General features: G+C 40.5%; 2 protein-coding genes across 4 annotated transcripts; both read left to right on the top strand.

Moving 5' to 3' along the window:
• Nucleotides 1-803: 803 nt before the first annotated feature.
• Nucleotides 804-10,162, top strand: ice2 (interactor of little elongator complex ELL subunit 2). 3 transcript variants are annotated; one of them, XM_056387634.1, is made up of 16 exons: nucleotides 804-1,075; nucleotides 2,404-2,505; nucleotides 2,628-2,985; nucleotides 3,073-3,192; nucleotides 3,284-3,418; nucleotides 3,625-3,741; nucleotides 4,052-4,211; nucleotides 4,987-5,168; nucleotides 5,281-6,103; nucleotides 6,192-6,361; nucleotides 6,461-6,590; nucleotides 7,846-7,930; nucleotides 8,160-8,210; nucleotides 8,791-9,028; nucleotides 9,705-9,801; nucleotides 9,909-10,162. In XM_056387634.1, the coding sequence occupies exons 1-16, from the start codon at nucleotides 1,062-1,064 to the stop codon at nucleotides 9,911-9,913; spliced, it is 2,787 nt and encodes a 928-aa protein (XP_056243609.1). In that variant the 5' UTR covers nucleotides 804-1,061; the 3' UTR covers nucleotides 9,914-10,162. The 3 variants fall into 3 exon arrangements, with proteins under 3 accessions (XP_056243609.1, XP_056243608.1, XP_056243606.1); XM_056387633.1 differs by having other exon boundaries at nucleotides 9,705-9,813; XM_056387631.1 differs by having other exon boundaries at nucleotides 9,705-10,162.
• Nucleotides 10,163-10,409: 247 nt separating this feature from the next.
• Nucleotides 10,410-14,881, top strand: anxa2a (annexin A2a). The gene is made up of 13 exons (XM_056387635.1): nucleotides 10,410-10,523; nucleotides 11,140-11,197; nucleotides 11,324-11,417; nucleotides 11,859-11,953; nucleotides 12,054-12,167; nucleotides 12,321-12,411; nucleotides 12,670-12,749; nucleotides 12,830-12,889; nucleotides 13,434-13,527; nucleotides 13,650-13,745; nucleotides 13,997-14,055; nucleotides 14,313-14,435; nucleotides 14,522-14,881. The coding sequence occupies exons 2-13, from the start codon at nucleotides 11,150-11,152 to the stop codon at nucleotides 14,579-14,581; spliced, it is 1,014 nt and encodes a 337-aa protein (XP_056243610.1). The 5' UTR covers nucleotides 10,410-10,523; nucleotides 11,140-11,149; the 3' UTR covers nucleotides 14,582-14,881.
• The last annotated feature ends 9,406 nt before the right edge of the window (nucleotides 14,882-24,287 follow it).

The raw sequence follows: 24,287 nt of genomic DNA, 5'->3' as shown, positions 1-24,287 counted from the left end.
AGAAAGCATATCAGTGCAAGATATTTTATGAAAGACCTCATAGCAGTCCAAATTCATTCCTGGAAATGAATCCAATCCAATTTCCCTGCAGGGAAAATTAATGTTTAATTCCATTTTCCTATGTAATACCTTGGCCATTTCGATGATGTGTGAAGAACTGCAATGTGATAAAGTTGTGTAATAATTTATATGAATTTTAAATTAGTTTTCGCTATGTACCCATCAATGTCATCTCCTTAGATTATTAGTAAATGTGTCATCATTTTATCATTCAGTGAGTTCATTTTAGGTAAGCCCAAAATGAGGTTTTGGGCTATATTTGTTTCCAGATAATGATCATGGAGAATTATAATTGAGTAGAACTCACCAAAACAAGGGTGCATGTACCCTCTCGTTGATACCTGAGCCAGATGTGGGATAGCAGGGATAATATCTGCAGATTTACTCAGGTTTATACACACAATCAAAGAGCAGCTAAGGACAGTATTTGGGATTAATTTTAATTCATGCTTTTAGAGACAGGCATGTAGACTGTACTGAGTTTGTGTTGCAGAGAGAATGACTGGAGGAGAAATGGGCAGCTAAGGTTCCTTGTCTTAATGGACAAGAATACGAATTTATGGAGGTCTCCTTCAGCCACAACAATGAAGGAATTGTTCATTTACAGCAGTTATAACTTTGAGTAAAAATTTCTGAATGATTTTTTTTGATTATTTGAAACAGACAATACTAAGATATTATGGGCTGCAGAGTCAGGTGCTGCCGCTCTCTGCCTCTCCCTCTTTCAGGGGAAGATATTTTAGACAGACACCAAAGGCAGTCTACAAAGATGTTGATGTTTCATGGACGTGTTTGCTAATATTTGGTAAATAGACCGATAGACAGACAAATGTCCACAAGGGGGCAGCAATGTTCACAAAGCTTTAATATCTACATCATTTCACCAGACGAAGAATGGCGCTAGTCAAACGTTCGTTAGCTGGCTAATGCTAACTGACATGTTTACAGTAGCGTTTACGTTATATGTTGAGATTCCTGCGGACCCTTAGAAAGTGACAACAATGGAGCTGGTATGGTAAGTAATGCGTTCACTGCAAACTTTTGCAGACTGTCGTAGTGGTAGATTTTGAGACAGCTCGGGCTATTTAGCTAACCTATCCTCTTCACTAGCTCGTAGCTAACAAGCTAGTTAGCATACTAAGCTAAGCCCGACTGAGAGTTGTGTTTTGACTGACTGCTAACAGCCAGCCGTGCTAACCAAACGTTAGCTATTTATATGATAAAAGTGTCCCCAACCGGACAGCGATTACCATTATGTGGCTGATCGCAGCTATTATTCCTGAACGTTTGCTGTTATATTTAAAACACGACTCTGTACCGGGGAGGACTAAACAAAACTGCACCGGTTAACCTTAGCTGTCAGTCAAACTATTCACTGAGACAGAAACTTAACTTTAGTTAACGAAATACATAGCATAATAGAATGCAACGTCTAGCGTCATTTTAAACCAATGGTATATAATTTTAGCTAAAACATGTAAATATCCTAATCATACTGCTTACACAAAAACGCTACTGTTAGTATTAATTCATTTATAATTATTTGGACATTGCAATTGTATCGTTGTTGTCAGGATGCGTGTTACTGATAATACAGGACAGTGATTTAACACCTAAATGTTACGATAACGACAATGTCATCTTGTATTCTGATGGTTGAAAGGGGAAGCTCATAGTAACATGCTTAACATGCCTGAGAAGGAGATCTGTGTTCTACCCACATGTTGTACTAAAATACAGTACAGTTGGCATCACAAAATACTGGGAGATAGATAGCGTTACATTCTCGTTAGTACGTTATTTAGATAAGGGCCTTGCTATTTGTAACAAATTAGGAAGAAACTACCAAAATGAATGGCACATTTTAATTAGTGCCAGATGGCTAATATATAATATTGATCACAGATTAAATTTGGGTTGATCAAAGATTGGCAGCTAAAAAATAAAACTACATGGCACTGACAAAATAAAATAAAGTAGTGATAGTATTTTCAAGCTGTAACAGAGAAATGTTAATTTTATTTGATCTAGTTTAGGCCAACTGTTTAAAAAGGAAATATGATTAGTATTGAATATGGGTTAATTGGCATGTGCATGCCTCCCATCCACATCTGTCTCTTGGTGGATGCTCATCAAGTGTAACATACATGTGTGTACAATATGATATCTTAAATATTTTGTTTTTTGACTTTGGCATTAACCACTATGGCATTCAATGTCATGTGTGACACCGAATTTGTGTTTGGTTAGTTAAATGGTAAAAATGAATATCAAATCTAACAGCTATAATAAAAGCAATGCAGAGATATATTATAATATATTATGTAATATATTTACGTAAAGGGAGGACCCTCCTGTTCCTGACACACCATTCTTTACCAGAGATCTCTACGAAAAATATTCCCTCGCACCTAACATCAGGGAACTCTGGGCCTTTCTCCAAAGGTATGTCAGTAAACAAACATATTAAGTAACACATCAGTTCAGATACATTTTACTGTGTTTTTAAAGTCTAACTAGTGAAACTATGTTTTTTTTTTCCCCATGATTTTTTTTTTCCTCCTAAGTCCTTTAGAGAATACCAACATAAAACAAGGGTGTGATGTTGGGGCTGCAAAAGCCTCATGCTCTCCCTCAACAGAAGACGCTGCAGAGTTTAAAGACAACAGTTGCATCAGCAAGGAAGAGTCCTTTTGTGACAGCTCTGATAGCGATGATCCATATGCAGACAGTGTTGCGGATGGTGAAGAAGAATGCAAGGATACCAGAAAATCAAGAGTGAAGCTCAAGCAGGTTGAGAATGAGCCTGGGCCTGCTTTCCCTGAACCCAGACTGCCATTCCCTTGTATGTCCACCCTGTCCAGCAAAGACCAGAAAACATATCTCGGCTTTTTGATGAGAAAGAAAAGCAGTGATCCCCCACAGGTGCCAGCATATTCTCCTTAACAGTATTTTGATTCTGACTGTCCCTGTTGCATTTTTTAACTCAAATAATTTGGTCTAATATTTCAGAACTTAAAAGGACGAGTAAACAATGAAGTGATACAGTTCATGAGGTACCTGCAAGCTGTGGCCAAAATGTGTGCTGATGACTACAACTTCATATCACAGGGAGCTATGCAATATTCAGAGGTACTGATGCTTCAAGGATTGCACCTGTCAGCAGCTCTGTGTGATGTGTTTTCACAAGTATTAAAATACAGATCCCAAATTTGTTTTTCAGGATTTCTTCAGGGGCTGTTTGGAGTGCATTAAGACATTTCCTCAGTTCTACCAAATCCATGAGATGACTAGTTTGACAGGGGGAACTTTCAACCCAGGGCTGAATCTGACCTTTGAAAAACAGCTGCTAATCATGGTAATGTACTTTTGAAGTGCTTCTATCACACAAGAGCTGTTCCAGTGCTGGAGGTGTAGGATTACCACTTCATATATTTCTGTTCATAAATGCCATTGTCCAGTTTTCTGTTCAACCTTTCATCTTGAAGTATTGTATTGCAGAATCAGTCTTTTGGTGTTGATTCACTTCTTCCATTTCCATATTTGCACCCTTTATTTCTCCAGGGCAATGTGGATATTACAGACCATAAGATAGTGCCTGCTGATGCACAGCTTGCATCGGATTATCAAAGTGTTTCATCAGAGAATCCTCCAGCTAAAAAAGCTAAGGACATGCACGCTGTAAGCAATTGTCTCGCTTTTTTAATTACTCCAATAAAGTCACAAAGATGTTTTACTGCTAGAATGGGATTCATGACCGCAGGTCTATTGTAACTCCATTTCAGCTCTTGCAGTTTTCACAAAAGACACCAGAGGGTGTTCATGTCTTGCTCAGCAAAACCACTACTAATTGTGTTTCTGAAGGATGCTTGGTCAGGCACAGTACTGTCAAAGTCCAGTTAACTGTAGACACTTGCGTAGTTACTTGTATTTGTTTGATTGATATCGTGGATGTTCTGGTGGTTTGACTTAGTGTTGTTTTTCTATACAGAACATCAGCAGGGATGGCAATGCAGAGAAGCTGTGTGCCCGTTATGAGCCTCACGTGTGTCTGACTCGTGATGCCCTGGTCAAGCTGCTGGACAACCATGGCCCTGACTTTGGGGAGCCATGGGAACTGCCTGTTTGGATCAAAGTAAATCCAGAAAAAGGTACAGCAACACCATTCAGCCACTCAGGCTGTCATGGTAGAGATTAGGTTAATTAGGGCAAATTTAGGCTCTACTTCCAGTGGGTACAATGCTTAAAAACAATTCATGCTGGCCATCTTCAACTATAAAATCATGACAAATAATCTTGCTGTTTTATCCCATTTAAAACAGGTGAAAACTTAAATCTTGGTCTGCATATATACAGACAGTAGACCTGACCTTACAAAAAACATGTTTGAATAAGATGGTGACCACAGATTCGTACGGTTGCATTTATACCAAAGACTAAAGTAGAGTAGTGTGTGCACAGTGAAAACAGAAACGTATAGTATGGTATTGGGTTTTAGTTTGTATAAGTTGGCACTTATTGAATTTAACAGTTCTTCTCAATAAAAGATTATAGGAATTCTAATTAAAAAAGACTGAAAATCCCGTAGTTTTAACTTGCTGAAATAGTAAAAAAAAAAAATGCTACTCCATGATATGTTTCAAAGTTTAAAAAGACTGCTTGAGATTTTTAGATTATAAGGATCTATATTTTTGAAAGATAGTCAATAGATTTACACTCACTGTTAAAAAAAAAAAAGAAGAAGAGGTTTCCTGTTGACAGTGCATATAAGGAGTTTTACATCTGATTTTGTTTTTGAGAGGTGAGACATTTTTAATCATGTTTGTTAACGAAACACAGTATGTAGCAGTGAAGTGTGCATTTTCATCAAATGGCCTCATGGTGTCACTGTTTCATGTACTGCTTTATTTCACATCTTATTTACAGGCAGTAGTCAGAAGAAGACTGTGTACATAGACTCACCCCTCTTGAAGACTGAAATGACAGTGAGAGAGAGGAGTCACTGCTACCATGAGGAGAGTTTGAAGCTCTCCATCAAGAACAATGGAAGTAAAAATGTGTTTCATTTAATGACAGAGCTTCCTGCGAATGAGCAGCAACTATCTCCGGTATGTTGACGCACAAGTAGGTGGTGGTTACCACAAGGTGGTAATATACTGTATTTGGTATGTGTTTTCATCAGGACAATAATTTTGTTTTCTGTTTCTGTATCTGTATCAGGAGAGCTCACAAAGAAATCCAGTGTGTTTTGAAAACAATGGTCTTGACTTTGAGGTGGACCTTACTGACCTCGAGACATTTGGAGAGACAACACCTATTAAAGCCCCCAAGAAGCAGAAAATACACAATGAGCAGGATGCATCTGTTGAAACTAAAAATACTACAAGTGCCCCAACTTTAAGTAAAAGTGAAAGGGCCAGTGAGCATCTTGCAAACACTAGCAGCAGTTCACTAGAAGAGATGAACACCTCATTGAGAGTTATGGATGATCCCATGAGAAAGGAGGCAGCCCAGCCAGTTGTGAGTGAGTCAAGTGAACTGGTGAGGCAGGACTCTGCACAGGAAAGTGACCAAGACCTTGGGTTTGCAGGAGACTCTGAAGATGAGAAACTGGTCATTGATGTCTCTGTGTCCCCAGCACCTTCAACACAACCTGAGCCCATATCATGTTCATCTGACCCCCCTCTCACCCCAGTCTCTAAGACTGACCCTGTAAATTCAGATTCATCTTCTCCTCAAAAAGTTCCAAGGCGTACACGACAATCCAAAAGATCAAAGGCTGGCGACCAACTGGGAGAGATCCTGCGCATGCAGACAGCAATGTTCAACTCTGCCAACGACACAGGCAAATGCTCCACCATATCCCAGGAGACTAACTCACCCAGCCGAACCACGGGACCCTCAGTTCACTCCCATCAAACATCTTTGGTAAAGCCCTGTGTGTCTTCATACTTGGAGAGAAACCAGAACCAGGACGGAGAGACCTGCACTGCCCCCCACACATCTGCACCAGTGGTCAACAACAACACGACAGAGCACAAAAGTTAGTGTCAAATTGATTTTCATTGTGTGGATCTCAGTTGTGTCTGTATGCCACTAACACACACAGTGCATTGTTGTCCACTATGCAGAAATACTGTCACAAGACCTACAGGCTAGTGCGGAGGATGAACAAGATTACAAGGCTCCAGAAAAGGGCAACCTACTCTACAAGCTCTACAGTCTGCAAGATTTGCTGGTCATGGTGCGCAGCTCTGTCTCACTGACCCATTCGAGAAAAGTAGGCAGCGGCCAAAACCAGGTATACATGTTAGTTTATAAACATCCTCTTCATATATTGAAGTGTAAAATCCGTATTTCTAACCATCCTATTTGTGTCCTTTGTTTTCTGCCCTAGTAGCATGTGCCAGTGCATGTCTTGCCCAAACTGGAGTACCAGATGAGTTATGGTGTTGAGTGTCTAACCAGCAGTGAGGCTTGCCAGCTGTGGACAGAGACATTGCTCCACTCCAGCACGGTTTCATACATAGGTAAAACTTTTAGTACTGCTACTGGCAATCCCGTTCTATCTGAATTCTGTTAAAATCAAGGCAGGAAAGTTCCCAAATTGCTCCCAGTTCAAGTGCAGTGCCTTTCATTTCTCAACATAAATGCTAAGAAAATAGTCAAAGTAACATTTATGTGGCTAGAAAAAGAGAATTTTCTCTTTTCCTTCCCTCACTGCGTTCAGAAGAGTCCACAAGGCATATCCTCCCACAAACCAATGGAATAGTCTTCAGATGACTCACCAGCCTGCTGCCACTGTGTGGTGATTAAGTTTATTTTGTTGCCATAACAACAGACACATTTGGTTGTGAGGAATAACAAAGAATACAGTGTGCGGAGCTCAGCTAAATGTTGTTTATAGCTTTGATTAAATTGCTTCAATGGATGCTGTTGACTTACATGTGCTGTTTACCTGTAGTTTAAGATTCAGGGAAATACTTTCCTGTAATAGCTGCACTGATTTTTTGGACTTATGTATGTGTTGTCTGGGATTGTACGTCACCAGCATCTACCCAGCATTATGCATTTCTGTCTAATGTATAGCTCTTGCAACTAGCTGTCTCCAAATTATAGCCCCTTCCAGTCTGCCAGCATAGTTGACGCACAGTACACATTGAAAGTACAAGCTTCTATACCGCTTCCTTTTATTCAGCTGCTTTCCTATGAACAACTTTGAACAAAAAAAAGTGGATGTAACTCTGCATCAGGCATCTGAGTTCCATGATTTTTTTGAAAGATTTGAAGAGAGAGAGAAATTGTCAGATTTCCCAGTCATAAATATTGGACACTGTCGCACTAACATTAGTATAAGAGGAATAGCCAGTGAGAAGCTGTGTGAAACAATATGGAATATCTCCCATATAATGCAACAGGAACAGCTGATAAAAGACTTCCTTCTTTGCTTTCTGGTTCGTAGGTCATCATGTGGTTTATCATGTGGCTTACTCATTTGTTTATTTGTGGTTTTGGATTTAGGCTTTAAAATAGTCCATACTTGAAGGACGGCATTGTTGAAATAAACAGGAATTATAAGCTGGAGTGGGAGGCAGGAAAGAAGACGAGACCAACAAGCATTTTTTTACCCCCCACTCAAGCTTGTAACAACGCTGGCAAATCATCACAGACTAATTGCATTGTAAGCACTAGGAATGGCATTGATGATGAGGTGAAGCTCTTGATGTGCACGCTCATTAGCTCTGTTCTCGGTGTATCTCTCACCCTCTCTGTCTGTCTCTGTAGCTCACATCAATGCACACACATCAAAAGTAGCTCTGCTGAGAAAGCTGCCAGACGACTGGAAACAGAACGTCTCCTGTGGGTTCAAGTGAGTGTCGTTAGAGCAGATGTGTGCATGATTAGGATTAACCCAAGCATCTCTTTGTGATTATGTTACTTAAGATTCAGTCAGATCATCAATTTATCAATAATCCAGGTCTTTTGATCATTGGTCGCAATCATCGCCTCTGTTTTTGTCGCCTGAATCAGTGTTGAAAATTGGAACCCCGCCAAAGTACACAGACTGTAACTTGGTGATATCTCTTTTCCATTCACAGGCCATCAAAGTCACTGAATATACTGCACCACCTATTGAAAAAGCTAACTGGGTAAGATTCTTAGTGCTGAGCTGCTCTTCTATAATTTTCCTCTTTTTATCCAGATGCATTATCATTTAAGACTGTTAACTTATTAAATCATTTCTGCAGAAAGAATGTTAGTTTGGGCATTTTTAATGCAACAGTTTTTATTCATTGATCCTAATGCAAGCGCATGACTTATTTAAAGTGTGAAAACTGTAAAGATAGATATGAATAGACAACTGTGGATTGATTGGATGAAAATTTGAGAGAGATTGGGTCTAGAACTTTTCTTTAGCGGAAGATCATGTGCAGATGAATTGTCTGGGAACATCTTTCTTCACGCTTTGATTAAGATGATGAAATTTTTGTACATTCAGAGCTGACAGCCTTGGGCTAAAGATATGACGACAGTCAGCCCTCGTGTTTGTACTGGAGGGTTACACAATCGATTACTCAACAACCCTCAAAAGATGCGTCACCTTATGCTTTCTTAAGGCTCTGTTTACCTACATTCCAGTCATGTGGCAGGAAACAAGAGATCCCTCAGAGTGCTAATATGTGGGTTTTGACTTTCACACACCCTCATTGACTCAATTTGATTTTGTAGGTTAGACAAAGGACAGTACCTGATTGTGCACAAAGCAGGGGAACCATTTGTGACCTTATTAAAAGCCGCTAAAGTGAGTCGGGGGTCATACAGCCTGCAGCAGCTCCACAGCTCTGTCCCACAGCCCCCAGCCTCTGGCCTCGTGCCCTGGATACCTGTTGATCCAGCTGTGGTCCTACCCTTCCACCGAGCACATGGCCGTGTCCCCTGCACCTTCCCACCAAAACCCTTCCAAAAGGTGTGTGCTTGTTTTTTGTCACTGTACTTACTGTGTTGACGGATGGCACTGTGAAAAAATATGATATCGCCTGAGTTCATGGCCAGACACATCAGTAATAACACACCCAAGTAGATGAAAAGTTGAAGTGTTACTGGAACTGTTGGGAAGTGCTTAAGTGGTTAATTTTCGAGGAAGTCCACACCCTTTCTCAGACACACAAATGCATACAGACACAGGGATTCCCTAAAAGCCAGGATAAATGAAATGCTGTCTCCTACTAAGTTGTAGTGAGCACAAAGCATTTGGCCATTTCCATATCAGACAGGCTTAACCAGCACACCACTGCATAGTTTGCCTGCACAAGCCCGAAACTAACGAGAGGGACAATAGATAGCATACCATTATCAGCAACAGCTTAGGGTGGTTTATTTGGTGTAGACTCTGAGACATTCATAGAATGCCTGTCAAAAATTTGACATAGTAAAGACATGAACACATCTTTAAATTTGTCCAACAGCAAAAGAAAACAACTGTCAATAAAAAAAAGTGTTTAGCCGTACATTTGGTCAACATTTACCACTGACTTCTGAGACTACCAAACAAAAATATTGTTGGAGGATATAATGTGCAGTGCTACTTGAATTTAGCACCCGGTTATTTAAAGATCCATTTTTGCTTTCCTTTATCCCACAAGGCGACGAAAGATGGGTCATCACAGTCCAACAGCCGTGGAGCTGGACAGTCAAACAACTTGAACACAGGAGGCAACACGAAGAAAAAAAAATCAAAACGTGCGGCAAGGCGTAAGAAGTTTATGAAAAAGCTAATTCAGAAGTCAATTTAAAATCCTTTATCATTGGATTTAATATCATGTGATTCTTACCATTTCATATCATAGGTTAGGTAAATCAGAGGAGGAGCCGTGCCTGTGTTGGAAAGGAAGGGAAAGGAAGGGAAAGGAAAGGAAAGGAAAGGAAAGGTTTCATACTGGAAATACATAATGACCTTAACTATAGATGTGACAGCTGAAGCACTTTCTACTGTATAGAATCTATACTTTGTATTTCAATTTTGTTCAGAGATGTTTTATATATTTTGTCATTTTGTAATGTTTTGTAAAAACAGAGCCACAATAAACTTTGTTCAAGTGTTCATATGGGAGTGTGGTTATTGTCTGTAATTTGCAGTTATTTGTAAGGTCTGCACTGTGAAGTCAGGATTAGACATCACTTTGAAAATCTACTGAAGGCACGGAGCTCCGGTCGCTTGGAATAGTTTTTGTGAGGGTAAAAGTTTAACAAAGCTTTCAAAACCTTGAACTCTTTGCTGGGGCTTCCAGTGGTTCCTAGTGAAATAGGGTGGAGTTATGAGTGCATGGAAAGGGGAGGGAATATGAGTCAGGGGAGGTGAAAGGGGAAGCCTTTCTGTATGTTAGAAAAGTTACAGCTCCCACACCCATTCCTCTTTAACATCGCCTGGGCAAATCTCTGTCATCTCAACTTTTACAAATAAGGTAAGTTCAGTGTGATCATACATCTTTATGTGGAATAGCATGATTTGTAATCGAGATTAACGTTACACAACAGTAAGTAGAGTACAGGTTTAAGTTAATTTTCCAAATTGCAGTCATGAGTCATAACATTCTTTCCACATAGTCTCCATTCAGTTTTTGTTGGGCTTGTGCTGTTTTGTTGTCTTTTTTTTCTTGATAAAACTTAAGTTCCTGCTCTCTAGTGTCCCTTCTAACCTGTTCTCTTGTGTGAATTTGAATGTGCTCAGTTGTCATACATGACTGGAGTACAGTAGCACTTTTTCCAGGGTGTGTCTCTGGGGTTGCTGTTAAGGATTTGTGTCAAGATGAACAAGGATATGAAAGTTAGTGTAGTGTCCAACAATTTTAGGACCTAATGTGAATGTGAATATGCCAAAACTGTAAACAAAGGTACTTGCAGTGATTTGTGTGACTTGAATGAACTGAGTTTCTCTGCCCCTGTTTAGAAGACATTGCCTTAAGTGATTATGTGTTCAGACAAAACATGACCCCTTGCATGGTTCAAGTTAGTGACAGGATTACAGTGAGATCTGATTACAAGATTGTATGGTGTTGATAGTTTTATCACCTTTTCCAGGGAAGTCATCATGTCGATGGTATCAGAGTTTCTTGGACAGCTGTCCCTCAACATTGGGGTAATGCCAACTTGGCGTTTTTTATTTTTGAAAATATACAGTAGATTATTTGCACTGGATACACTGCATACTGTTTGTTCAATAATGCTGTTGTTTTTATCTCTCACACTCACTTTGAATCCTCAGGCCCATGAACCCACGTTCCCCACTGTGGTACCTGCTGTGGACTTTGACCCTGACAGAGATGCTGCCAGAATAGAGACTGCTATCAAAACCAAAGGCAAGATACAAAACAGTGCATGACTCAAAAAAGCCCCAAAAAAAAAATTCAGTGCTTGGTTCTGCAACTTCTCTCCACAAATGAGTAGCTGGTATTTGTGAGTCAGTAACCCTAACCCATGCTGGGAACACCTCCAAGTCTGTGCCTCAGTGCTGCCGGAGCTCTCCTCTGACCACTGACTAAGAATTACTGGCAACAGCCTGACCACTAACTCTTCAACACCCCGCCATTTTGTTGTAATGATAAACATGTTCTATGTGGTGTTAATTTTCTTTACTAGTGAGGGCATGAGGGTTAAAACACCTTGTGACCATACCAAAGCAAGCCTGCTTTGACACATAATATATAATTCAAAAATATAATTCTGTAAATATATTTAGCGGTTGAATTCCATCCCTTTTAATGTGTGTAATCTATGTGTCTTTATTGCGTTAACATTAGGAGTGGATGAGCAGACCATCATTGACGTCCTCACAAAGCGGACCTACTCCCAAAGGAGAGACATCGCTTTTGCATATGAAAGGAGGGCAAAGAAGGTACAGTAGGCCCGGACAGAAAATTAAAAAAAAGCTCTGATGGTGTAGTGGGGCACATTCAGTCCAATCAGGTAACATTATTATATTTTTATATTTTTAGGACATGATCTCAGCCCTGAAGGGAGCGCTGTCTGGTTCTGTGGAAACAGTGATCCTTGGACTAATGAAGAGCACGGCCCAGTACGATGCCTCAGAGATCAGAGGATCAATCAAGGTAAAGGACATGGATTTCATCAGTGGATTCCAATGAGGGATTACACTGCCCTCTACTGGAAAAAGTGTTTTTTTTTTTTCTTGAGATCTGAAGTTAGGTGGTGTATATCTTGTGTCATGTATAAAAAAGTAATGAAGATTTCTGTCTCTTCAGGGCTTAGGAACAGATGAAGAAACGCTGATTGAGATTTTGTGCTCACGCAGCAATGATGAGCTGGTGGAGATCAAGAAGGTGTACAAAGAGTGTAAGTTTAAAAACATCCCAGGAATTCATTTAAAGGGTTGGAAGTACATCTTAATATATAAAATCTCACTCATAGGTTGTTGGGCTGTCTGCTCTCCATGCACTATAACATTATTGTACAACCATGACTCTCTTTGTCCATCAAAAGGTCTTGTGTCCGGTCTTGAATGCCCTTGAACCAGGAATTCAACAGCTGTGTGATTGTTGTGGTTATGCAGAGAGAGCGAACAATCTAAAAATGAAAATTTATTTCCCACAGTGTTCAAAAAGGAGCTGGACAAAGACGTTGCAGGTGACACCTCAGGGAACTTTGCTAAGCTGCTCTTGGCTCTGGTGCAGGTGAGATCCGTCAGTGCCTGTCTTTATGATTTATATGACACAATAATTTCGAAACTGACCTGAGTCTCATTTCTGTGCAGACCAAGAGAGCCGAACCATCCTCTATTGTAGACTACGAAAAGATTGATGAAGATGCCAGAGTAAGTTTATTTTCACTTTGTCTGGAAATACAAGTCAATTGATTTTAAAAGTCAATTTTTTTTTACATATAATTGAAGATTCCAGCTGTGAATGTTAAACTGCTGAAATTATTTACCTTACATTGATGGACCCTGAAGTTACTTATAGGTTTTGTTTTTTGAAAATTGAAAGTGTGTGTCACCTGTCTATAATCTATATCTATCCTAAGATCAACCTTATGATGGATATTTGATTTGTGTTTGATATCAAAGCTGTTTAAATATGAACAATTTATTGACTTTAACCAGTTCATTCTTATAGTAAATACCAAGTCTACCTTTGGTCAGTGTCATACTTTACCCCTAAATATGCACATTTTGAGTTTTTGCATTTAACCAAAAACCGAAGTCAGTCTGAACGAGCTTAGAAACCCTGGATAATTTGATCAAACTTTGTGCAGATGATAATTTTGGTGCAGTCCTATTTAAAAGGGGCAGCACCACTCTTGTGCCTCAAAGTTTAACATATGGCAGCGTTTGTCGGTATTTTGCTGATTCTGCTCAGGCACTCTATGACGCTGGCGTAAAGATTAGAGGAACTGATGTGCCGACCTGGATCTCCATTATGTCTGAGAGGAGTGTACCCCACCTGCAGAAAGGTACTACACCCTGTTTACATGTGGGATCATTCGTGCACAAGTGCTGACTTTTACTTCTACTTAATAATTTGAAAAATGTACCTCTTATCAATCAAAATGAATCATCTTTCTCTGTTTGTTAGTATTTCAGAGGTACAAGAGCTACAGCCCCTACGACATGCAGGAGAGTATTCAGAAGGAGGTCAAAGGAGACTTGCAGAGGTCCTTCCTGGTGCTAGGTACACTTATCTTTATCAGGATATTCATATTCTTAATCCAAGTACTTCCTTAGGTTTGACAGTGGCCCTATTTATTCATTATCTTAAGTAAAAATTCATCTGATAGCCCAGGTTTAGTTATATGAATCACTTTCATAACAACAGAAAATACAATAATACAAAATGTGCTGTATACATATTACATACAAGTATTATAGAATAATACAAAATGTATTATTGTGGATATTTATTCTGTTTTTCTTTTGTTCCAGTTCAGTGCTTTGAAAACAAACAGCTGTACTTCGCCAACAGACTGAATGAAGCCATGAAGGTAGTTACACTGCAGTTACACTCTCTTTTCTTCTTGCTGAAATGTGGCTAGTTTGAAGGCCAGACATTTTTTTTTTTTTTTTTGCTTTGGAACAGATGTAAGAAGTACATCTGCTTGTGAAAGTGCAATTTTGCTGCAGGAACACAGAATCCAAAGTTGGTAAAAGTTGTCTTACAACGGTGTTGCATCAGCTGCTGTAGTTAAGTATAGAACATGTACGACTTGAGTTAAGTGCTGACTTGTTCTTGTCTGCTCAGAGTAAAGGAGCCAAAGAGAAGATAGTGACCAGAATTATTGTGTCACGCTGCGAAGTGGACCTGAAGAAGATCTGCTCTGAATTCAAGACCAACTATGGACAGTCTCTGCAAAAGACGATTTTGGTGAGTGAATTATAAAACATGCCCCTGGCTTATTACTGATTTACAGTTAGGCTTGCTCTATAAGGCACCCTGCTCTGTTTCTGCAGGAGCACACCAAGGGAGACTACCAGAAGGCTCTGCTCGGCCTGTGTGGACCAGAGCAGTAAAGATGAATCATCAGTATCAAAAGGGTCTCACTTTCCATCACTGGAAAGGTGCACTGGAAAGGTGGGCTTCCGAATATCACACTTAACTGCAGCAAAAGCCCATCCTACTTTCCACAAACACACACACACGCACGCACGCACGCACACACACACACACACACACACACACACACACACACACACACACACACACACACACACACATTTAAATGCAACATTCAAGGTGATAACTATATCTTTTTGCTACATGAAAAATCTGTATTACAGCTTACCTTTGTTGAAATAAAGTTCGTTTTTGAAGCATTGTTTCCTAATTTCCCTGAGTTTCCCCCCAGGTTGTTCTTACTTGAGGTTTACATAGTTATCCACAGGAGGGAGCTATAGTAACATTAAAAGCAGCTGCTGAAAGCTCCAGCTAATCAATGTCTCAGGGCCTCATAATATCTGATACCTGCTGAGGAAATGCAGAGAACTTACATTTTTTAATATAATGAAATATTTGATTTTAAATGACATTTTTGAATTTCATCAATATCCATTTTCCTGCTTATTACAGGGAGTAAATGAAGTTAGAATAAATGAAAACACATATATAACATATATTTCATTTGCACAGGATGAAAGCAGTTTTATTTTTCATTTTATGACATTTAAAAAAATGTAGATAAAATGACTGTTTAAATGTAAAACGTCAGCTGTGCTTATTGAAAACTAAAAGATTTATAACTTTATAAAAAGAGAGTAGCACGACCCATACGGCATCTTTTCATACAAATAATTATGAGAAATATTCCTTCATTTTCCACTATGTGGTTCTATCAAGATGATTTAATCATTAGTGTGTTTTTCTGTGTTTGTTTGGTGCTAATATTTTAATTAAAAATGTTAATTTTACCTCCGGCAAAGATGATTTGCATAGCACTAAACAAGCGTCTATACCGTGTGTTTCTGCTGTTTAGTTTGTGGTCTCTCAGGATGAAATAACCACCACAGTGTTGTCAAGGCATTTCTACTGAAGTATAAGAAAAAAATGGCCCCAAAAGGCAAGATCAGTACTGCTGAACACAGCGATGAGGGAAAGGATGTGAAAGGAAAGCCCGGACATAATAATCTAATGAAAATAAAAGTGGTGTACTGTAACTCAAATATGATAGAAGATCATCTATTATTGGGAGCCAAATTGCCTGATAAAATAATGCTTCTGTCTAATATTTTCACTGGTTGAGTAGCTGAGGAGAGAAACGGTGTCAAGTTTTAACAAGGCGTTGGATTTATGATCATTTTGTAATAATATTGATGAGAACATTAGCCCTTTGTGATGGTTTATGTTTATTGGCAATAAAAAAAATAAAATATAGTGTAAAGTAAGGTAAAACAGTATTTTGCAAAGCAGGGAGTGGGATTTATGCGTGAATATGGTGACAGATTAATCTCTGCATCATAAAGAGGAAAGTACCACCATATTTTTCCCTTTTTTATATGGATGTACAACATGCTGTTCTGTTCAAGGCCAGCCCGTAGGGACCTCCAGCAAACCCAAGGGGAACTCTCTTCTCAATTGAAACGATGCAATTTACTGTCCCAAACGCTGGCACTTCATCATTCAGAGGACTTTAACCCCATGAATGTCAAACACAGAGCATGCTGGGAAAGGAGATGGAATACCTCACATTACCATAACAACTAGTGCCAAATGACAGGCACTCAAAAGCCTAAAAGGTGAAGAATAATACCATAATCACCCAGTAATGTTTGAATTTGGAAATAGAGTTTTGATGGCACTATGTTTAGAAAAAATCTATAGGAGGAGTTGTCATTTTGAAATAATCTAATACACCAGTAAGGAGCCAGTGGCCATTCCCAGCTGTCACAGTTATATCCTGGTGGTTTTAAAGGTCAGACAAATCCTGTTCCTTTTTCTAGCACTTGTCCCAGTTAGATCGAACATGTGGAAAGCTCCCCCCCACACACACACACACCCCCACCTCAGAGACAAAGCCCAGGCAGCGCTGCAGGCATCCTGCAGCATTAAAGTTTCACAGTACAGCTGTATAGCTGCTGCCAGCCCGCCAGACATACCAACTGCACACTGGGAAGGTATTAGTTTGTGCTTTTTATTAATTCATTGCATTGAACAGAACTCGCAACTCAGAGAACCGACAGCTTCTTAACGTTCCTTCTCATCTCTCTCTCCTTGACACATCTGAACCTGGCTCCAGTATTTTTGTGCAGAGCACCAAAGGGCGTTTAATTATAGAGTAGCAGGCCACCAAGGTCTGCTTTTAATTGTGTGCATCTGTGTGTGTGTGTGTGTGTGTGTGTGTGTGTGTGTGTGTGTGTGTGTGTGTGTGTGTGTGTTTGTGTGCATGTGTGTTTGCCTGCAGCTCTATAGGTCGCAGGCATACTATAAATGAGAACTCCTACAGGCTCAGCTGGAAGACCCGCTCCCTCAACACATCTGAGCCGAGAGAGCATGAGTTTGATTAATATTTTCTTAATTATCATTATTTAATTCAGCAAAACCAAAGCTTCTTCAGTGAAAGCGTGGCCTTTGTCTCTGTGATGCTGAATATCCTGGCTCATTAAGGGCATGGAGAGATCCTGTATATGGTAAATAAGAGGCTGTGTCTTACGCTGCAGCCCCAGGGAGAGTTGGCACCACAATGAAGGACATCTCCTTCTAAAGGATGGCGCTACGCTGATGTTTCACTGCTCAGACCGCAGAGCTGGATCCTCCGCCTCTGGCATCGTCAGGCCCGCTTCCTTTTATGAGGCTCAAACTGAGACAACAGCACAGGCAGATGAGCGATGTGCACCCGTCATGCCATCAGGCTGCCTCCTTTGTACAGTAGACTGGTGATTGAAACAACATAAGAGAGCAGAAAAAGGCCTGTCTCCTCTTGGGTTCTGGCTGCAGTCAGTCCATCTGCAGACAAAAAAAAAAAAAAAAAAAGAGACATATTGAGAAGTTTATAAAAGAGCTTTGTGGACATGCAACACAATTTATGCCTTTGAAGAGTTCAGCTAAGAGTTCAGGAGCCAAAGAGAATCTCAGCAAGGTTATACTTGAAGCGCACAATGAATCTACTGTTTTATTTCAGCCTGTTTAATACAGTATTTACACATAGGGTGCAGTTAGTAATTGTACGTTAAATCAATCATGTCTGGTACTAGTCACAATCCAGTCTGTTAGAAAAGCATGCCTGGAGAGAAAACTAGACTTTTCTATAGTTTATCAGATCAGCAGTATTTGATGCTCAGGGCTGGACTGGATGCTGACTTTTCTCTTTGCTTGAAGCTTCCTCTCTGTTGCCATGTGCTGAAGGGATGAGAATACCCTGTGGCTGGTTAACCTACACGCTTTCTATCTACACCCACTGTCTCCCCTCCGTCAGTTGGCCCACAGAGAGACGAAACTCATCCCCTGTGCCTATTCTGCCACTCGCCACTCTGCCAAACATGCAAAAGGGGGAATTTTCTGACAGAAAGCCATGCTCGCTGAGATCGCTGTGATCCACTTGTTTTGATCAAATGTCTGACATAGGTTGTGGAGGCACAGGGTTTCCCGCTCTCATATCATACAGGATGCATGTATGCAAACTGTGTGTGTGTGTGTGTGTGTGTGTGTACAGTTGAATCTTTTGATGGGGCTGGTGTGGCCTCCAGCCAGATGCACTAATGATAATTTTCTGTGAAGTGGTTGTAATGGTCTGGCCCTGGCTTCAGCAGCTCCTCCGTTGTTTGCACATGCCACTGGATCAGTTTGGGTGTGTGTACTTTGCAGCGATGATGATAATATACCAAGAACTGCGCAGGGGGAGGACGGTCTTTATCAGGGTGGCATATTAATGTTTATTTACACCATGGCTAATAAGATGTGTGCTCCGCATCTAGGTGAGACAGAATGATGGTGGGTAATTAAACTGCTTTGCTTTAGATTCATCCATTATCCATACTCAAGCCTGCATACATAATGTAATAATGTAAAATAAGGCTTGTTGCAGCAGTGTATGAGGTGACCATTCGGAGGTGTTTTCATCCACGGAGCACGGTGTAAATCAATACGGCTTGTCACTGCAGACAAAATGTATAGAGATCGGTGTGATAAATTTGGGAATTGTCAAAATATGTGTTCAGAACCAAGTGAGATATGACCCTTTGGATAATGCAATTTCGCAAGAACACAAACAGGCTGACAAGACTCATTTGTGTTTGAGCGTTTAGCTTTCAGCCTCTAACCTGTTGGTGGTTCGGGATTGACTGAGTGGGTCTCTAATCCATATTGTCATGATGCTTAATCCCATCTACTGAAGGCAGGGCCTGTCATCAATGTCCTTGTCGAACTGGCCACTGGACCCTATGCATACACACACACACACACACACACACACACACACACAGCCTCACCTTCATGCAGGAGATTGAAATCAGCTAGGCAGACACTCAAGCATGAACCAAATGTCAGCGACAAGCCACAGGGAGAGAAGAGGAGCCCATGTTAATTATTACAGAGAGAAATCATACTATTTCACCTGCAAGACATGCCATCCAGGATATCTGTGGATCATAAAGTCATTTTCTTTTTTTCCCTCTGGGGATAAACCAAGAGGAGACACAATTTCAATGAGTAGGTCTTTAAAAGCAGTGATTAACTTTGTGATGGATGTGTTTTTTCTGCAAGCTTTTGCTTATCACATTATGGAATTGTAATGTGTGTACTTCTCTAAAGTGAGTTGTAATGATATTATACAAAACAGGGAACATTGAAAGATGCACGAGTTGGAGAAAACTGCAGGTTTTTCTTTTGTTCATCAAAATGTCAAGGAATTACAGATATTGTTTGAACCCAGACTGTGAAGCTCTGCCTGCTCTGACAGGAGAAATGCAAAGTTTTGGAAAGGTGTCTACAAATTTCTTCCCTCCGCTCCGCTTCCCTCTCATTTGATTTTGAACGTTTTGAAAAAAAAAAAAAAACAGCCTTCCTCCTCTTCTTCTTCTCCTTCTTCTTCTTCTTCTTCTTCTTCTGACAACACGTTTCTCATGTGACACTTAACCTTTGGAGATTTCCCATTCTCTCTGATCATTCACTGTTTGGTTCATGTTAATTAACCCTGGGGCGCAGTAGAGAGTTGCAGGCTTTGAAGCAGGATAATATATATATATATATATATATATATAGGCAAGAAAGAAGTAAAAGGAGAAATGGTTTTGTTGTTTTCTGTTTCTTTTATGCCGATTAATTTCCCAATGCATGTGAGAGTCTTGGTGGTGCCAGTGAGGATAATGAGTGGCGTGGGTGTTGGAAAGGATGGAAGACGGTTTGTGCTCAGGGTTTGTGTCGCTGTCACTGTTAGTTCCTCTCCCTGTGAGGAAGTTGGCCGGAGCAGCCTGACCTCCCTCAGGTGGCCATGGATATGGAAATCAGTTCAAAAATAGAACACAAGATGGTTTTTGTATAACCTCCAGCTTCCCTGGAAAAAAAAAACACAAAAAGGATTTTTTGTCTATTTCTTTTGATTCTTTTTGGCCCCAGGCAAAAATGGTCTTTTCTGTACTTGCTTGAAATACACAAAGCACGTTTCTTGGTGAAAAGTGCCACTGGTGGCAGGCAGAGCAATATTGCCTGAGCCCAAAGAATATGCTGTGCATGTGAAATTATTTTGTTAACCATTTCACTTCTTCGATCTCGTCTCTTCTGGTTAGGAAGGCGCCGTGGCTCAAAGTGAAGAGCACGATGTCTAGACTGTACAGCGGGATCTAACTCCTGGCCTTTGTGCCTCCTGTCGTCAACAACTGGAGTACAGATAAAAATACACTATCTGTGACGTACAGTACATTTACTCTGGCATCTGAACTCTGAAAGGTTTTTTCTTTTTTCTCTCTCCCTCTCTCTCTCTCTCTCTCTCTCCCAAAAGCACCTTTTCTTAAAGCGGCAATGGGTTGAAATCCACCACTCCTAAACAGTGGAAATATTCATGAGGAAATCCGCTGGAGAAGACGAGCCACAGCACAACCAGAGGCTTTATTCTCCAGGTTCTCGGGGCAAATCTGTTCCTGTGCTTCTATCTGACGCTTGTCTAAAGCACATAACAAAGACAGGAAGTATGATTAGCCATGGAGAATAGGAGTATAGTGCTCCCTCCAGGATAAGTCTTGAGGTGGGACTGATCAAAGCTATGCCCAGAGACAGAGGGAGACTGAACCAGCACTTTTTCAATGGCTATCTCTGCCTTAAGACACAGGAGGGGAGGGAGGGAGGGAGGGAGGGAGAGGGATGGGGGACTCTATACATATTTCCCTTTTAACGCCTATGCCGGAAAAAGTTGCTCATATATTGTTACATTAGAATACAGAACAATAGGTTCAACAATACTGTTAAACCTTGTATTGTTCAACTGTAAACTACTGTATAACAGAAATTCTTGTTTGTTTGCACTTTTTTTGCATTTCAAGGGTGCAATCTCACATTTCACGAGTTCAACATCATGAGAGTGAGTTACTCTACTGGCTACATGTCCTTTCAAGTGTAACCCAGTGTCTTTTAGTCAAGGAGCAGAAGCGATGCAGGTACATGCAGGTGGCCTTAGGGTTTGCGACTGGAAGTACAAGGCTCTGGCTGGTAATTGAGACGGTCAGAGTTGGATGAGAGGCCTTCATTATAGCTGTGTTTAAAGCAGAGCATACCTCTGTAAGACTGGTGCTATCAAAAGGACGGCTTTGATATCTTGGCCTCAAACACTTAGAGGTGTTGTATGACAGCTGACTGCTGCTTTGGAATTCATTGTTTTTTTTTTTCCTGTTGGAAGTTTCTCCCCTGTCATCATCAATATTTGATTTTTCTTTATGCAAAAAGCCCCACATACCTATATATGTCTGTATGTAATATGCACACTGTTTATTTTCTTCAGTTATGTTTATAGTATATTGATACCTAGTCTTTTTTGTCATTAACATACAGATGATGGAAGGGGAGCCAAAATCATGTTTTTATTAATGTGATTATTTTTTTGCTAATTTCCATACTGAGGCTTCATATTCCTCCAGCACAGCTTAAGAGCAAAACTCACTCACTGTTTATTAATATATTGTTAACATTTTGGCAATAGCCAGACAACCGTCAATATGCTTATTCATAAAAGCACAAATTTGAATTTCTGCCTTGGCCTGTAAGCCTCTAAACTAGGAGACTAAATATATACTTACATTTTATTTCAAAGAGAAAAAATCCTCTCTGGCAAAAAGACTGGCTATGAAGAACTTTACTCAAGGATAGGAAGCACATCATTAAAACGGGGGAGAAATATTAAAAAGGGGGGATATGAAAGCGTGAAGATCTACTCGCCCTTGGCTACTCTGACTCGTTTCAAAAACATCTTGAGATCTTTCCCTCCCTCAGACCTGCACTCTCCCTTGTTATTTGACTTTATTTGCTGGCTTCACACTGACTTGAGCTGTGGAGTTTCCCACTAAATAATCAATCACATAGAGCATCATAAAGGCAAAGGAATCCTATGAGGAGGCTCTTTTACTGCATGCAGCATAAACACGAGTGTGAGTCAAGGGCGCAAATGCCGCGGTCCCTTCATGTCAGCTTGACACCTCAGATTTCATCAAAGTCCCCGAGTCTGCGTGTCCTCAAACGCATCCCCAGACAGTGGCCGGGTTGGCCTAATTATAATACACAGAAAAATGAATGCTGAGGGGAGTCGCCTTTACAAAAGTGTAGGTATGAGGTAATTACCTGTTTTTGGTGCCCTGTGTCTGGCTTTTGTCTCTCATCATCAGTGACATGGTTGGGCACCGGGCTGTCAGCTCAGACCAAACGATGAGCCATGAGTAAGGGACATTAACACATTACTCCCACTCCCCTCATGGATAATGGAACAAGGTTTTCATTTGAATGATAAACAAAATGACTTGGAGACACTGGGAAGATCACTCGCACCTGCCCTCCCCCCCTCGCCCTGCTTCCCCTCTCTGTGTCCATGCAAAGCTGTGTATTATGCAAAACAAGAAGGATTTTTTTTGGTGTCCCCTGAACTCATCTGTGTATCTCCCAGGCATTTTGGACAATTATGAGTCAGTCAGAAGTAACTCCACCTTGCTAATGTTATGCAGTGTTGTGTTCACCGTCCTTTTATCAGAGCACAGCTACTTTCATCTGTAAAGTTCTTCACCAAATCCTGTGTTCTTCACATTAGCATAGACTTGTAACTGAAGCCCTTAATCAGAAACAACAAAGCACAGTGGCCTCAGTGTGTCCAGGCTGATAAATAATTCTGGACCTTGTCAAAACATTCAAATCAAATAAGAAGAAAAATTAAATATTGATGTAGCAAAGTATGCAAAGTAAATATATATTCGTTTGTATGGGAAAGAATATTCAGCAGCACATAGCTGCAGCGCTGTTTATTTTCATTTATGAAGACTTTCAATTCAAAACAAACTGAAGTTATTTTAGTTTATTTTGTTGCCAATAAACAGCTGGGGGGAATGTTGTTCTGCAGTGACGCTCCGACTAAAAAAGGTATTTCAAGTCTCCTGAAATCTGCAGCGGTGCGGCTCACATAACACTGCCATGCTTGAAGAGTGACTCTTCAGAACTGAGTCTAAAAAGAGAGCATTGTATATATATTGGTTAACATCCTTTAACAGCAGCTACAATTAATGTGTGAAGCTGTGCTTGAATCCCACTTTGTGCCACACACCTGCCAATCACGGTGTTTGTAGAGCTAGATCACAGTGTTGTTTTCCTACTGTATTCAGCTATGTGTGTATTTCCACTGGTGTAAAAAAAAAAAAAAAAAAAGATTGTACTTACTGGTCTTTTGAAGATGAGGCAGAGCTGCACATGCTGTGCAAAGACTCGCAAATTGCAAAAAAGTAAAAGAGGAGGAAAAAGGGAACGAAGGGCTGGAGAAGCAAACTGTGTCTTCAGTGTTTGTGTGTGTGTCTGTGTGTGTGTGTGTGTGTGTGTGTGTGTGTGCACTGAAAGACAGACCAGGCAAACTATTCCCACCCTTTCACTTGCACAGATTTGGTGACTGTGTTGCCCGCTGCAGTTTGTCTGACAGGAGGGGAAACTGACACGGCTTTCTGCAGCTGTAGCCAAAAGACTCCCTCTAGATTTGACAAATTGAGAACTCAAAAAGATGTGTGCCACGTGAAACTCCTTTTATGACACAGACAAAGGAAAAAAAAAATAGTCTCCTCTTCAGAATCTGTACCATCTGGGAGAGTCTCGTACCTCTACCCAAAGTGTTCTGTTTAATTGACTTTCAGTGTCTATTTTCTCTGCATATCTAAAAGAAAGCCTTTGGTGTGCTGCTTGTTCTACAGGGAGTCTCAGCAGTTCAGGCTTCACAGTCCTCCAGTGGTTACAGCAGTGTATCCAGAGAGGTGCCAATCCAGACGTCCCACCACCTTTTCTGAAACTGAGCCCACGAGGCACGTGCAGGCACAAGTCCCTCATCAGGACATGCTACTGTCTTTTATCAATGTTGACCAGCCAGACTCCTCGTGGCTCCTGCACAGCTGCATCTGGGAACTTCTCTAATCCCTCTTCTTTGTCATCTCAGGTCAGTAGATGTACTACATTTCCACCTTGAGAATTATGACAAGGGAAATACACTGAAGGTATGTAAAGAGGAAATGCTATGAACCTGTGGATTTTTTTTTTTTTTTTTTTTTCACTCGGTGGGTTCAA

The sequence above is a fragment of the Seriola aureovittata genome, chromosome 10 (genome assembly GCF_021018895.1).
Source record: "Seriola aureovittata isolate HTS-2021-v1 ecotype China chromosome 10, ASM2101889v1, whole genome shotgun sequence".
Taxonomy (NCBI): Eukaryota; Metazoa; Chordata; class Actinopteri; order Carangiformes; family Carangidae; genus Seriola; species Seriola aureovittata.
The sequence above is the reverse complement of the archived record's forward strand: the minus strand, read 5'-3'. Positions and strand labels throughout refer to the sequence as shown.